Source organism: Ictalurus punctatus, chromosome 10 (assembly GCF_001660625.3).
Source record: "Ictalurus punctatus breed USDA103 chromosome 10, Coco_2.0, whole genome shotgun sequence".
NCBI lineage: Eukaryota > Metazoa > Chordata > Actinopteri > Siluriformes > Ictaluridae > Ictalurus > Ictalurus punctatus.
The window spans coordinates 24,305,104-24,320,333 of record NC_030425.2 but is presented as its reverse complement, the minus strand read 5'-3'; the positions used below and the strand labels follow the sequence as shown (position 1 = coordinate 24,320,333).

General features: G+C 40.2%; 1 protein-coding gene across 2 annotated transcripts; it reads right to left on the bottom strand.

Annotated features, from left to right (window-relative positions):
- Window positions 1–77: 77 nt before the first annotated feature.
- On the bottom strand, window positions 78–11,637 carry tmem41b (transmembrane protein 41B). Of its 2 annotated transcripts, none has more exons than XM_017478146.3 (7): window positions 11,396–11,637; window positions 8,687–8,804; window positions 6,153–6,281; window positions 5,138–5,231; window positions 4,890–4,994; window positions 3,885–4,023; window positions 78–1,818 (listed from the first exon to the last, which is right to left on the bottom strand). In XM_017478146.3, the coding sequence occupies exons 1-7, from the start codon at window positions 11,484–11,486 to the stop codon at window positions 1,649–1,651; spliced, it is 846 nt and encodes a 281-aa protein (XP_017333635.1). In that variant the 5' UTR covers window positions 11,487–11,637; the 3' UTR covers window positions 78–1,648. The 2 variants fall into 2 exon arrangements, with proteins under 2 accessions (XP_017333635.1, XP_017333636.1); XM_017478147.3 differs by having other exon boundaries at window positions 8,687–8,801.
- Between the last annotated feature and the right edge of the window lie 3,593 nt (window positions 11,638–15,230).

Sequence of the window (15,230 nt, the reverse complement as noted above, 5' to 3'; positions counted from 1 at the left end):
CCTGTTCTTGTTAGAGTGTAGTTTTATCACCAGAAGTAGAAATCACAATCACAAGCACAATACTCATTAAACACACGCGAAGGGAACCATGTTTTAATCATTTCTTAATAAATATCTTCATTATATAACATTTCGTAATGACATTTGAAAGAAAAAGTGATCAGTTAGTAGCATTTACATATGAAGAACATCCAGAGAGTTCCATGTAATACTGTCTGTCTGAGTGTGTGTGTGTGTGTGTGTGTGAGTGAGTGTGTGTGTGGAGGCAACGCAAAGAGACGAGAAGAGGAGGAGAGAATATAGTCATGAACAATGTAAGAAAAAAAGTAAAAGTAAAAGCCTACATTGTAGAAATGCACCTTATCCATGTTGATGTGCTTTTTATACACAGAGGGTTCACTAAGACTTATGCATGGATGTACATTATGTCTCAAAGCTACGGAACGCGATCAGACTGAAAGGGACTAAACCGCAGGTTTCCAATGCTGGTCCTACAGGAGCTTAGCCACACCCTGTACATTTTGATCAATTTATTTATCAGCTGATGCAATTAGATAAGAATAAGAATAAGAAAACACTCCACAGAACAGGAGTACTTCCAGAACCAGGATTGGGAACTAAGGGACTAACCAACTTGCTTTCAATGAAGGAGTAGTAAACAGTGAACTCGTACACGACGAGGTATCCGGCTTCTACCTTTGTGGGGTAGAAAATTCCTCCTAAAATGCATATATTCAGTGCAAACAAGACTGCTCGCTGTGTAGAGATGCATGTCCTAAACTGTTTTTCTTTTAAAATATAGTTAAGATTCATGAGGTCCTTTCAGACTTTCAGTCTTTTACTATTCATTACTGAATCGTTTAAAACTCATCATTCTTACTTTTCTTTTTCCTTTTTTATGTCCGAGGTGGAGAACGAAATCAAAAGGGTCACCGCAGTCTATTTCCAGTAACCTGCTAATTAAGACAAAATGGATAAGGAAAGCAAAAACAAACTAGCTAAATAAATAAAATATAAATGAAAAAAAAAAAAAAATACAATACATATGAGGCATTAGAAATACAATTCGGTGTCGGAAATCGTATTTTCTGAGATTATATATAGATATATATATTTATATATTGAAAAAGAACTACCAGGAGAATGTCCTACATTTGGGCGGCAGCAGGACAGACAGTATGGTGCATCGTCCAGAACAAATCAGCGTTTTTAAATTTACTGTTATAGTCAAACTGTGAGGAAAAATAATGTTTATGGCACGGCGTATGTGAGAGGTGTTGTATTTAAATTTCTCCTGGCATAGCACCCTGTTTGTGCTGCCGATGCAACACGGCTAAAAACATTTATTTAAAAAAAGGGGGGGGGGGTATTGCTTTAAAGTTAGAAAAGAAAAAGACACTGACTCAATATAGGACCTACTACACAAGGTTGTTAAAAACATATAAAACGATGAAAAGATAATGGATATAATCGTTCATTCTGTTACAGAGAAAAAGAACAAGCGTAGGATCACGAGCCAGTCCGAGTTCTACAGTTTTGGGCCCGTTTTCCACGACGACAAAGAAAAAAAAAAAAACAGCTGTGTGGTTGAGGACCAAGATAAGCAGGTGTGAACCGGGTGACAGGCAGAAGAAGTGAGGAGGCAACTTTACGCCATCTTTTCCTGCAGCTTTCTCTGGAAACACACCGGGAGAATAGAGACTACGGCCAGAACGGCCAGAACGGCCAAAGAGTACCAGGACACGGCCTCGCCCGCTGTGGTCAGCTTGTACAGCGTCGTTCCGGCGTTTATCGCTACGAAAGATGGAGGAGCGACTCCTGAAAGAGAGATGCGAGAGTACACTGAATAATGAAACCGGTCTAAAATGATATTCATATCTACCAGCAGGATGTTTTCACTTTTTTTTATTTTTATTTTGAGTGCTGGTTTGAGTGAGCCTGTGTGTGCATTGCTTGCTTCCTAGTATAGATTTATTAGCAGTAGTAATACAGATTGGTTTAACTCTGGTTAATGAGGAGGTTGTTGGTCTTTGCTGTTGCTTTAAAGGCTTTAGAAAATCAAGAGAATTTGAGCCGCTCGTGCGACCTGAGAAGTGGGACGTCACGTCACATACCTGTGAATGTCCCAAAAAATAGACAAGATTTTCAATCTCGACTGCAGCAGTACTGGCGATGTCATGACGATGAAATCATTTCAATTCAACACGCCGTAAAACATCATCGTATTCGTTTACTAGCAATACGAAGAGATTTTCACCAGCACACGGTTTTTAAGAACAATTTGAAAACCTTGGTTTGTTTCCAGTTTTAAATGAAAAAGAAAAGAAAAAAGAAAAAAAAAAAAAAAAAAACACTTCATCTTGTGGTTTTCAGAATTCTTTCACTGCTGTTACATTTTCCAAGGCAAAAGGCTGCTTTGCTTTGTTTTGACACTTCCTCAGACAGCTCTAATTACATACTGTATATTAAACTATATATTTAATGGACACCAACGAGGTGTTTTGGGTTAGGAATTTCATCGTGTTCTTTCACACATGAAACCTATGATCTCTTTGGAGAATGTTATACAGTGTCCTCCACTAATATTGGCACCCTGGGTAAATATGAGCAAAGAAGGCTGTGAAGAAATTGTCTTTATTGTTTAACCTTTTGATCTTTTGCTCAAAAAATTCACAAAAATAATCTGCTCTCATGGATATCAACCAATTGCAAACAAAACACGGGTTTATCCAAAAATATATATATATTGGTTAAATATAGGTGTGCAACAATTATTGGCACCCTTTTAGTCAATACTTTGTGCTGCCTCCCTTTGCCAAGATTTCTATGGGGTTCAGGTCAGGGGACTGGGAGGGTCATGGCAGGACCTTGATTTTGTGGTCAGTAAATCATTTTTGTGTTGATTTTGATGTATGTTTTGGATCGTTGTCCTGCAGGAAGATCCAACCACGGCCCATTTGAAGCTTTCTGGCAGAGGCAGTCAGGTTTTCGTTTAATTTTTGTTGATATTTGATAAAGTCCATGACGCCATGTATCCTAACAAAATGTCCAGGTCCTCTGGCAGAAAAACATCCCAAACATTAAAGAGCCTCCACCATATTTAACCGTGGGCATGAGGTACTTTTCCATATGGCTACCTCTCTGTGTGCACCACATCCCATTTGAAGTTTCAGTAGTGTCTGGCAAACTGATTCGAATGGTAGTTTTAGAGACTTTCTGACCCCAAGATGCATCTACCTTCTGCAATTCTCCAGCTGTGATCTGTGGAGAGTTTTTGGTCACTCGAACCATCTTCACAGTGTGTTTAGACAATATAGACACGAGTCCAATTCCAGGTTGATTTCCAACATTTCCAATCGACTGGAACTTCTTAATTATTGCCCTGATGGTGGAAATGGTTATTTTCAATGCTTGTGCTATTTCCTTATAGCCACTTCGCATTTTTTGAAGCTCAATAGCCTTTTGCTGCACATCATAGCTATATTCCTTGGTCTTGCCCATTGTTAAGAATGATCCCTGTGAAACAGGAATTCATGGCTGAACAATTTCCTGTTTCTAGTCACCCAGGTGTACTAAAAAAAAAAAAATCTCAATGGGAATATACTTGAAATATAATTTTCTCATATGAATTCATAATGGTGCCAATAAATGTTGCACGCCTATATGTTACAAAGATTTTTTTGGTAAACCAGTGTTGGGTTTGCAATTGTTTGATATCTATGAGAGCAGAGTATTTATGTGATTTAAAAAACAAAAAAAAACAAAAGATCAAACAATAAAGACAATTTTTTACAGCCTTCTTTGCTCATATTTACCAAGGGTGACAATATTAGTGGAGGACACTGTACATATGAGAATTAAAAAGTGCTCTTTTTCTTTCTTACCAATGAATGTACCAAAGAAGAAGACTCCCAGTGGTACGTTGATGACCGGAGAAGTGATGTTGATAAACCAATTTGGAAGGAAAGGCGTAATTCTCAGGAAGATGATGTAATTGATGAGGTGTTCTCTGTGTTTATCGACCTGCAGACAAATTAAAGGCAAGGCTTTATCACTTAACTGTATATAAAAGGGGAGAAACAGAAGAATGTTACAATTATGCATTAGTTGATTTTGCCTTCAGTATATATACACACACCGATCAGCCATAACATTAAAACCGCTGCCAGGTGACGTGAATAACATTGATTATCTCATTATAATGGCACCTGGCAAGGGGTGGGATATATTAGGCAGCAAGTGAACAGTCAGTTCTCGAAGCTGATGTGTTGGAAGCAGGAAAAATGGGCAAGCGCAAGGATCTGAGCCAAATTGTGATGGCTAGACGACTGGGTCGGAGCAGGTCTTGTGAGGTGTTCCACTAAAAGTGTTCCGGGTACTTGTGCATGGCACCAAGATGCATTATTGGAAGAAGGCAAGCTGGCAGAGATTGTGTGGTGCTCTGGGCAATGTTCTGCTGGGAAACTTTGGGTCCGGTTACTTGGACACGTACCACCTACCTCTACCCCTTCATCGCAACGGTAGTCCCTAATGTCAGAGTCCTCTTTCAGCAGGATAATCCGACTTGCCTCACTGCAAATTGTTCAGGAACGGTTTGAGGAACATGACAAAGAGTTCAAGGTGTTGACTCGGCCTCCAGATTCGCCAGATCTCAAAACAATCCAGCATATGTGGAATATGCTGGACAAACAAGTCTGATCCATAGAGGCCCAATTTCGCCACTTAGAAGACTTAAAGGATCTGCTGATAACGTCTTGGTGCCAGATAAAACATCACACCTTCAGAGGGCTTGTGGAGTCCATGCCTTGTAAGGGGACCTACAATAACAATATTAAGCAGGCGGTTTTAATGTTATGGCTGTTCGGTCTATGTTTACATGAACATCTTACCTGTTGTGACCATTTCTGCGCTTTCTCTGTGAGGTACTTGTACACCACGGGTCTGCCCACTAAATAGGACAGCATGTAACAGAAAGACGCTCCCAGACCTGAGCACTGAAGAGCAGAATATCCGTACGTTACTAAGCAGAACATTTCACTGTGGTGCAGAATAAAAAGTAAAGTGACAACGGTGTAAATATATCACAATGTTTAACTGGTTGCTTTGCGATCGATTGTGTAGGATTGGTCACACTTACCAGGCAAACCAGGAACAGGGCCAGGGGGAAGGGATACAGATAACCAGACAGGATACTGAGGAAAATTGAACCTGGAATGGCAAATGTCTGGAGGCTGAAGAACTATTAAGGACAAGAACAGATCTCCTCGTCCTTATATTCCAAACTACGGATTTATTAAACGTCGCCGGTCGTGTGCGTTCCGAGATGCTTTGCTGCTCACCGCGCTTGTAAAGAGTGCTTATTTGAGTTACTCATGTGATCTCTCATATCAACAAGGCGTTTCCTCCAGCAGAACTGCCGCTCCCTTTCTGGATTTTTTTGTATTGTTTTTCGCACCATTTTCAAAATTATAAAACAGTAAAACAGAGCTTTATTTATAAAATGACATGTTGACACTAAACATCATTACATACATTTAAAAGCACAAGATTCTCACCTGCACATTTGTGGTTATCAGTGTTGTTATTCATCATTATTATTATTATTATTACTAATTATAAGCTACTACTCTGTTTACTTGTGATAATTATTGGTATTATTTTTGCGTACGTATCATAATAAGCTTTTTGTCAGGTTGTTAAAAACGTTACGATCATATCTACAAGCACTCCAATCAGACGCGAGTTGGATTTTTACAAATACGGCAAGGATGATGTTTACTTTGACGAACACGGAAAACGGTAGAATTTGTGCATGCTAGATTTACGATCAGATTTTACCGTAGGACTTTCCCCCCCCTTCCCCCTTATTTTTAATATACTTTTTAAAACGCACTCAAGGACATCTAAATGATATATTTCTAATACTTTGATTAGAACCGCATCATTCCAAGACCTCATATAGAAGTGCAGCAGAATTCCTGTTTGGTCGAATTAAAGATGTTTAAAAATCTCGTGTCAGGAGCAAAGAACAGCTTCAGACGCTTCAGACAAAACTATTTACCTGAGCAATGGAGAAGATTCTCAACCACTAAGCTTCAACAAGTGGTAAATTAGTAACTCTGTAAACTTGTCTGATTTGGTGCAAAGGATACAAGATGTATGTAGCGAAATATGCTATAAGCACTTGGGTATAATAGGTGTCCTTATATTTGGAGAGCACGGTACCCAGTGCCTTAGCGTCGTCCATGTCTTTGGGGACTTTTATCTTGTCCCTCTCGTCTCTGAAAAAGAAAATGTTTTGAACATAAAATGTGGCTATTCTCTCAAAAACACAATCATAATTCATGGTTTTAAACTTTTAAAAAAATATTTCATTACAAAGAGAAATTGTGAAACCGGTACATCACATGGGAGGGTAACACACTCCGAGGAAAGCACGCTATTTACCCTCTCCCGCATACATGAGCTCGTGGACACCCACGATTCGCTAGTATCTCTGTGATGGATAGCGGTGAGAATGCGCTATCTCTACCACCAAGACAGTAAGGACAATTTTTCCTCTAGTGGACTCCCGGCCATGGACGACTGTGGCATCGCCAAGCTTCAACCTCATGATCTTCCGAACGCTTTTCTGTTGCCTGATATATTTTAACGCATTTTAATGTTATAGATGCGTGTTGTGTTGACTGATCCCAGTGATGTACCAATCCCAGCTTTTCCATTTATGATATAATACGATCTCGCTTGATATCGGACACCCCTCTTGATCTCCCTGCACTGGCTTCCTGTAGCTGCTGAATCAAATTCAAGGCCTTGATGCTCACCTACAAGTCCTTGTCTGGAACAGCACCCCTCTACCTCAACACTCTCCTTGAGGCTTACGTTCCCTCTGCGATGGCTTAACGACCGATGCTTAGTAGTTCCTATTCAGCGTGGTTCAAGGTCCTTTTCCAGAACCTTCACACTATCTGTCCTCAGTAGTGGAATGAACTTCCAACCTCAATCCGGACTGCAGAATCTGTCACTATCTTCAAAAAACAGCTAAAGAACCACCTCTTCCGTGATCACCTAATAATAATAATAATAATAATAATAATAATAATAATAATAATGATTTACTCTGGCTCTTACACCTCTACTCTGCACACTTTGCTTCCCTAGAACTCAATTATAAATCTTGTATGGTAGCACTACTTGTATTGTTATTGTATTGTTATATATCTCTTTGCTTGTATTTCCTCATTTGTAAGTCGCTTTGGATAAAAGTGTCTGCTAAATGAATAAATGTAAATGTAAAGATACCGATCTGCCTTTTCGTAACCCAAGACACTCTGGGGATATAAGTCATATTAAAAAAAACGTCAACGCTGATTCACATAAACTCACAAAAATATCAATATCTGATGTGAGCGAAGAACACAACTTGGCCACGTGCTATAAGACATTATGACTCTGATGTTCCACGTAGCTTGAAGGCGCTCAGCTCGGGTACTGTGAGGAGTCAGCATCATCATAGCTGAATCTCAGCATCGATATCGGTATTGTACTGGAAATGAAAATGTGGAATAGGGGCGTTCCTAAATTAAGTGGAAAAAAGTCATTAAATCCATAAAAGACTGATGATATGAGATGACCCTGGTTTTCGCCTTCACATTATTGCCTTCCAGTTGTTTTTACAGCTCAGTATGGAATGATTTAACATATTGGGGACATGCAGTTCTGGAAAAATAATCCGTGACAGGAAGCAAAGCGGAGTTACCTTTACAACCCAAAAGTGAATTCATGTCCCAGTAACATCCATTTTTATTTCTTAAAGATGTCTTAAACATGTCATACTTTTAATCCATTTGTAATTCCGTTCAAACATTGTAGAAATTCAAAAATAAGTTAATTCCTGCGATCACCTGTCTCATAACAACGCTAACTAACAACAGTCATATCTTCACCAGCTTCTCGTTTTTCTCTCCGTCACGACGAGGAGAGGAAAAAAAAAAAGAAGAACGAAAAAAAAAAAAAAGAGAGATGAATTCCACTTGTCACATTCTCTACCGGTCAAAAGTTTGTGGACACTCGACTGAAATGTTTCTCATGATCTTCAAAATCTTTTGATCTGAAAGTGTGTTATTAAATGTTTGAAATCGGTGTCGGAGACAAAAATATAATCGTGCCGGCGTATTCGTTTCTTTCATTCGAAAACGAACATTTTATTTACAAAAAAATATCGTTTTAAACAGATGACTCGGAGTGAAATATTCCGAAAAGCAGCCGATAAGAGTCCAGCGTCGGTGTGAGCTCCTTTAATACTGTTTAAAAAGCATCTCGGGGAAATTCCTCAAGAAATCGGTCGAGAAAACGCCAAGAATACATTTCTGGAAATTCTAGGCAATAAGGGCGTCTACTTTGAAGATGATAAAATACTAAATTATTTTGATTTATTTGGGATTTTTTATCACAACATAATTCCCATCGCTCTATTTGTGTTACTCCAGAGTTTTGATGACTTTATTATTATTCTAAAATGCGGGCGAAAAAATTAAAATAAACAATGAGTGTGTAACTCAGAAAGTCCCCTCTCCTGAAGTCTTTACTCATGACTGGAAATGATCAAACATGTAGATTTAAAAAACTTTTTATTATTGATTTAAATGACCTAGTTACGAAGTCTTCCTTGAAACAGCTCACTTACTCGCTCAGCTCTGGGAAATTTCTGTAAACCAGGTACATGACTGAAGCAGCACAGGCAAAGATGGAGATCAGGATGAGGAGGGACATGCGTGCAGATCGTCCTCCGGTATACTGCGCTGCTGTACAGGGAACATGGGAACAAAATACGTCAAGACAACGTCTCACATCAAGCAGGGCCGCTCGAACTTCTTTTGCAGTCCCAAGATGAATTCAATCTGTGCTGTTATACTCTCATAAAGAATTCAAGAATTGTGGACTAAAAGGAGTTACCATTACCACACTGATGCCGATTATTTTATAATAACGCATCCTAACATCAGTGTTTTATTGCTCTTATAGCACAGCGGTTTGTTAAAGCGCACCGATTATGGTTTTTGTTTTAAAGGTCTCGTACAATAGATTTACGTGCATCCGAGGTCAAAAAACACTTTAACGTGCTCATAATCTAAACTGCAGCATTACCTTTTCTCCCCCCAGTGTCACAAACGACTCGTTAAATGATCTGTTCTAAATGATTCATTATAAACTCCTCCTTTCAGAGAGCATACTCTGCTCTGATTGGTCAGATGTCCCAGTCTGTTGTGATTGGTCTACCGCTGTCAGCGAGCAGCGGATGAAGACCGGAGGCGGGGCTTTTTGTTACAAACCTACGTAGGTTAGTAGAGGAAGTAACGTCTGGAATCACTAACGACTCGTTTCAGCTGTTCAGAATCGATTCCTTCTTTTGGGAGTCGATAACTCCGTTTGTCGTGCGCTTTGATGTTTGAAATTTTGCAGACTTTTTTTTTTTTTTTTTACATTCACAAACTGCTCTAACACTGCATGAAAGGTAATATTTGAAAAACCATAAAAGGTGTACTTTAACACTAACAATTTTTTACCTTGTACTTTTTCTCCATTTAAAGCCACATTAAATGTTATGTCTATGATACACGGTATCAGTTGTTCTCTCCCCAGACCCCTCCAAAAGTATTGGAACAGCAAGGCCAACTCTATTCTTTTCTTCCGTGTATATCCTATACATTGAAGGCGTTTGGGTTGGAGATCAACAGATGAATGAGACTACAGATCAGAATTTCAGCTTTCATTTCCTCATATTTACATCTAGATGTGTTAAACAACTTAGCACACGGAACCTTTTGTTTGAACCCACCTAGTTGTTGCCTAGTTGCGCTCGCTGTTTCTAGGTCCCAATTAGAGATTAGAGCGAGTGACCCGTATGGGTTACTTCTGGTAGATTTTCAAAGTGTTGATCCGTGGACGCTTTTTCAGCTGATATTACCCACAACTCCTTGTGTGAAGGAGGAGGAGGAGTTTTCATGACTGTTTGCTTTGTTGAATTCAAGGACACATTTTATAGAGGTGTAAATGAAATGTAGAAAAATAAATCAAGGGAATTGTAAATTCTATTAACATAGTATAAATTATATAAGGATTAATGAATGAATGAATGAAGAAAAGATGAAATGCAAAGAGGAGTTTGTTTACAGTCACACTGCCAGTGTGTGTGACTACGCGACGACGTTCGCTCCCGTTACATGGCGTGTTGGTGTGTCCCGGTACTTGCGTACTCTTTTACTACACACTCAAAAGTATGTCGTTTTTCCTTCACAAACAAGAATTTTTTATTTATTTATTTATTTTACATACTTTTAATGCAGATTATGTCAGGCGGTCTTTTTACACAACATCCAACTGTTAAACTTACGTAACAATAATTTTAAGAAAAAACAACTTTGTTTAGTGCTTAATATTTACATTCTTACACGAAGCAAACCGTCACGAAACTCCGCCTCCTTCCCTCACGCAAGGGGCTGTGGGAAATATTAGCAGAAAAACTGTCCACTTTGAAAATCCACTGGAAACAGTAGCCCATCTGGGTTACCTTCGGGATGCTCGTTTCGACGTACTACGATTCAGGATGTACCGATTCGAATCTTGAACACTATTTAGGACGGATAATAGGTGAATTGGGACACAGAAAGTGACTCTGCTTCATTGATTATTTTCCTTAAGCAGCACAGCACGAAGTGTTTTATTCCATACAGTATGCAAGTACCTTGCATCGTTTAAACCCATTTCATTCAAGTGCCAATCATTTATTGCGAAACTAAATAACTAGAACAGCTAGAACAACTTTTATTATAGTAGTTTATTATAGGAGGTGACGTGTTAAAGGGCAGGAAGTTGCTCAACTCTGCGTCAAGGGTTTCAAAATCCCCAGGTACATCAGGGACATCAGGGACCTCTGTCTTAAACAGCTTACACATAAATACACTTCAGTTTACACAAATCAGATCACTTTACTGTGTCCTTCACTTAGAGCGGATATTACTCTGTGTGATTTATTTATATCCACACAACTGGTCAAAATATAGCCATCATCCTAAAAATATATCCTGAATTAGCTGCCTAAGCGAACATTTTTCAAACTGAGCTTTGGAAAACAAGATGGCCAGCTTCACTAAAAAACATATTAAACGAGCTACATGTTAAAGCTGAGTAATCTTTAAACACTTCAGTGTAGAGGTTTTATTTTCCTAACCGTATACAGGCAAGCCCCGCCCCCAGCGCTAGGATTGGATGAAAAGTCACACGCGTGAGCCGGGCTCGTGATTATTGCCGATGTGTGAATGCCTGACTCAGCCGTCAATCATAGAGCAGAGGGCGGGACTTGTCACAATACGGGTATGTCTAGCCAGTTAGTTACCTTTAAGAGGTTGCGTTTCTTTTGTCGTTGCTTCCTCCTGTATGAGAGTAGTGCCTTCAGGTTCGTGGACTCCGCTCCTCTTCTTCGCCATGTTGGTTTATTTCAAATGGCGCTTAGAAATCGGCGTGTAGTGTCGCTCACTGAGAACCGTCTGATCAGCCGGTTACTTCAAGACACACTCTGGGGTTATTTCCTAATGAGCGATGAAGCGGAATGACGCTCGTGACCTTCGTCTTCTTCGACGGTGATGACGAGAGAGTTGGAGATGAAGAGCACCCTCTGCCGGGACTCTGCTGTATCTGCAAGGACATGACATACAGGATTACTCAATAATAATAATAATAATAATAATAATAATAATAATAATAATAATAATCCATTCATCCATTCATTTTCCTACCGGGTCGCGGGGATCCTGGAGCCTATCCCAGGGAGCATCGGGCACAAGGCAGGGTACACACTGGACAGGGTGCCAATCCATCGCAGGGCACAACCACACACACATTCACGCACTATGGACAATTTGGACATGATAACCAACCTACCATGCATGTCTTTGGACTGGGGGAGGAAACCAGAGTACCCGGAGGAAACCCCAGCAGCAAGGATAGAACATGCAAACTCCACACACACAGGGCAGCGGCGGGAATAGAACCCCCAACCAATTCCAAATTGTCCGTATGTGTGAATGTGTGCGATTGTGCCCTGCGATGGGTCGGCACCTTGTCAAGGGTGTCCCCCACCTTGTGCCCGGGGATAGGCTCTAGGCTCCCCTGTGTAGGATAAACGGTATAGAAAATGGATGGATGGATGGATGTACATAGAATGCTTTGCAGCTTGATTAGAAATATTAAGAATATAAAGAGAGCTGGTTACACAGAGCTGTAAAAAGATAACCAGAAAATAAATGAATGCATGAATAATCCCAGAAAGCAAGTTTAAGTGTCATAGCAGCATATATATAATGTGGGAATAAAATAAATATTATAATTAGGAACCAATGACAGTAAAACTACACATGCTTAATTTGGCATTTACTATTTACAACATACAAAGAGGAGGTGAACAAGCTCACAAAATGGTGTAGAGACGTCAATATCTTAATGTTGACAAGACTAAAGAGACCATTGTGGACTTCAGGAGGATCCGAGTGGACCACTCAGCACCGCACATCAACAGAACAACTATGGAAAGAGTCAAAAGCTCCAAGTTTCTTGGTGTGCACATGATGGAGGAGCTCTCCCAGACTATCAAGACCACCTGCCTAGCCAAGGAGGCCGAGCAGCAAGTCCACTTCCTGCGGAGGCTGAAGAGAGCCAAACTCCTCCCTCCCATCCTCGACACCTTCTACAGAGGGATGATAGAGAGCGTCCTGATCAGCTGTCTCGCTGTGTGGTACGGGAAATGCACAGCGTCCGACCGCAAGACCCTACAGCGAATTGTGAGAACAGATGAAAAGATCATCGGAGTCTCTTTTCACACCAGACACCTCATACAAAAACTGCTGCATCAGCAAAGCCAGCAGCATTGCGGACAACCCATCTCTCCCCTCTCACTGACTCTTCACCCTCCTGCCATCTGGCAGAAGGTACAGGAGCGTCCATTCCACCACCAGCAGACTCCGCAACAGTTTCTTCCCTAAGGCAGTCCGATTACTCATCACCCTGCTGCCTGTGAATGCTCACCTGGGCTAGTCAAACACCTCACTCAGCATGGCTCAATACCACTGCACACCTGCACCTTATAAAGCTGCGTCAGTCACTTTTATTATGGAGCTCATTTTTGCTGCCAATATTGCTGCTACACTACAAAATATTTCAGTTTACAGCCCATGTTCTGTGTATTTATTGTCCTGTGTATCTATTGTTCTGTTATATGTATTTATTGCCTCACACTGAATGTGTATTGTAATTTACGTTGTCTTATGCGCACTGTGTTGCACCATGGTCCTGGAGAAACGACATTTCATTCCATATAGAGGTATGACAATAAAAACCCACTTGATTTGACATATGGTCTACATACTCACCCTTAGACTCTTGCATGTATCACGTTTTTGCGGATTTCGCTGGATGACGTATTTCCTCAACGTATTCCCATCAGTTCCTGACTTTTCCGATACCCTGGGTGCTTCATTTCTTATTTGTGCATCCTCATTTCCTCTCTTCGCTTCCTTTCCTTCTGTCTTAGCTCCACCCCCTTAGGATGCGAGGGAAGGATGCAAGGATGAGATCCGAGGAGAGAGGAATCGAAGTAAGTCGAATGGAATATCCTCGCTCTCTCAAGCGTCGCCTCAAAGCGACGTCAATTAATGATGACTGCGCTCAGCTGGATCACCTCACTGCGCTTCACGGATCTGCCGTTATGTTGTTGGAGCTTGGTTAATAACGGCATTCTTAATAAAGCAAAATGCACTGATAGTATGTGAAATGTCTGCGTTATTCAACAATGAATTAATGAACAAACCGTAATTCATCGCATCTTTTATCACATATCCAAAACATGCAAGGATCAATTCATTACAATGCTCATTGTAAGCATATTATTATTTAATTACATTTCACACAAAATTCCGTCACAACATCATAGGACTTTTTGTTTGAGATTGTGGCAGATGTAAAGAAGGAGGGGAATTTATATGCGTGTCGGGTTTTTCGACAAGAAACACGTCCGCATAGGATACACCTGTGTGTCCTCGCTCCTAGCTCCTCTGGAAGCTTTCTCGCTCCTTGCCTCCTCGCGGTGCAATTAGAGAATTGATACGTCCTTTAAGATGGTTGACTTTGATCGATTTCCAGGTCATGGGCTGGAGGACGGAGGAGCGAGGAAACGAGGAAGCATCGATTTGAGTATTGAGAAGCACCCCATCTATACACCTACCCATATGCAATAGTACCTAATAGTAAGAAGAAGCCTTTATTTGTCACATATACATTACAGCACAGTGAAATTCTTTCCTTCACATATCCCAGCTTTTTCGGAAGTTGGGGTCAGAGTCAGCCTTAATACAGACCCCCTGGAGTAGAGAGGGTTAAGGGCCTTGCTCAAGGGCTCAACAGTGCCAGCTTGGTGGTGCTGGGGCTTAAATCCCCAACCTTCTGATCAGTAACCCAGAGCCATAACTGTTGAGCCACCACTGCCCTCTAATAGTACTTGAAATAATAAATAATAAATAAAAGAAAACAAGATAAAACTGTTGAAGGGTGAAAAATGCAATATGGCGTCTATGCTGAGGTGGATGAATTGGACAGTGTACAGTCTGAATATCCATTTATTTTTGCTCGAAGAGTGAAAAACGAGTGAATAACGAGCTCCAAATGCGAAAATATGGGAATTATTGCACAACATATCAAACAAACCTCCAGTAAAGCACTGGAATAAAGTTGATTTGACGTTCGACCTTCTCTAAAGTTACATACGACATTGTCAAACACGTTTCTAACTTCAATAGCATTTGAAGGGAGTGATGTACAGTCATATAATCAACCGTAAAGTGAACACTTTACAATTGGCTTCATGACTGTACATCACTCCCTTCAAATGCTATTGAGCTTTAAATTATAGTATATTTTGTGTATGACCCCATTCTGTAGTGAAATTCATATCTAATTTACATATGATTTAATAGTTTATTTTAATAAATATCAAAAATCTAAAAGGTGTGCCTCATACCTGATATTTAGATGAACACTTTACAGTTGCTTATATGACTGTACATCATTCCCTTCAAATTATATTGAAGTTAGAATCGTGTTTGACAATGTCGTATGTAACTTTAGAGACGGTCCCTTAATTTCCGCATATCTGTGAATATCGAACGTCCAACGTCAAGCCA

Coding starts and splice junctions, on each gene's coding strand:
- tmem41b (XM_017478146.3), bottom strand. CDS start 11,486: ATGGCGAAGAAGAGGAGCGGAGTCCACGAACCTGAAGGCACTACTCTC. Junction 8,805..11,395: donor AGAAACGCAACCTCTTAAAG/GTAACTAACTGG, acceptor TTCCCTGTACAG/CAGCGCAGTATACCGGAGGA. Junction 1,819..3,884: donor CTTCTTTGGTACATTCATTG/GTAAGAAAGAAA, acceptor TCTCTCTTTCAG/GAGTCGCTCCTCCATCTTTC.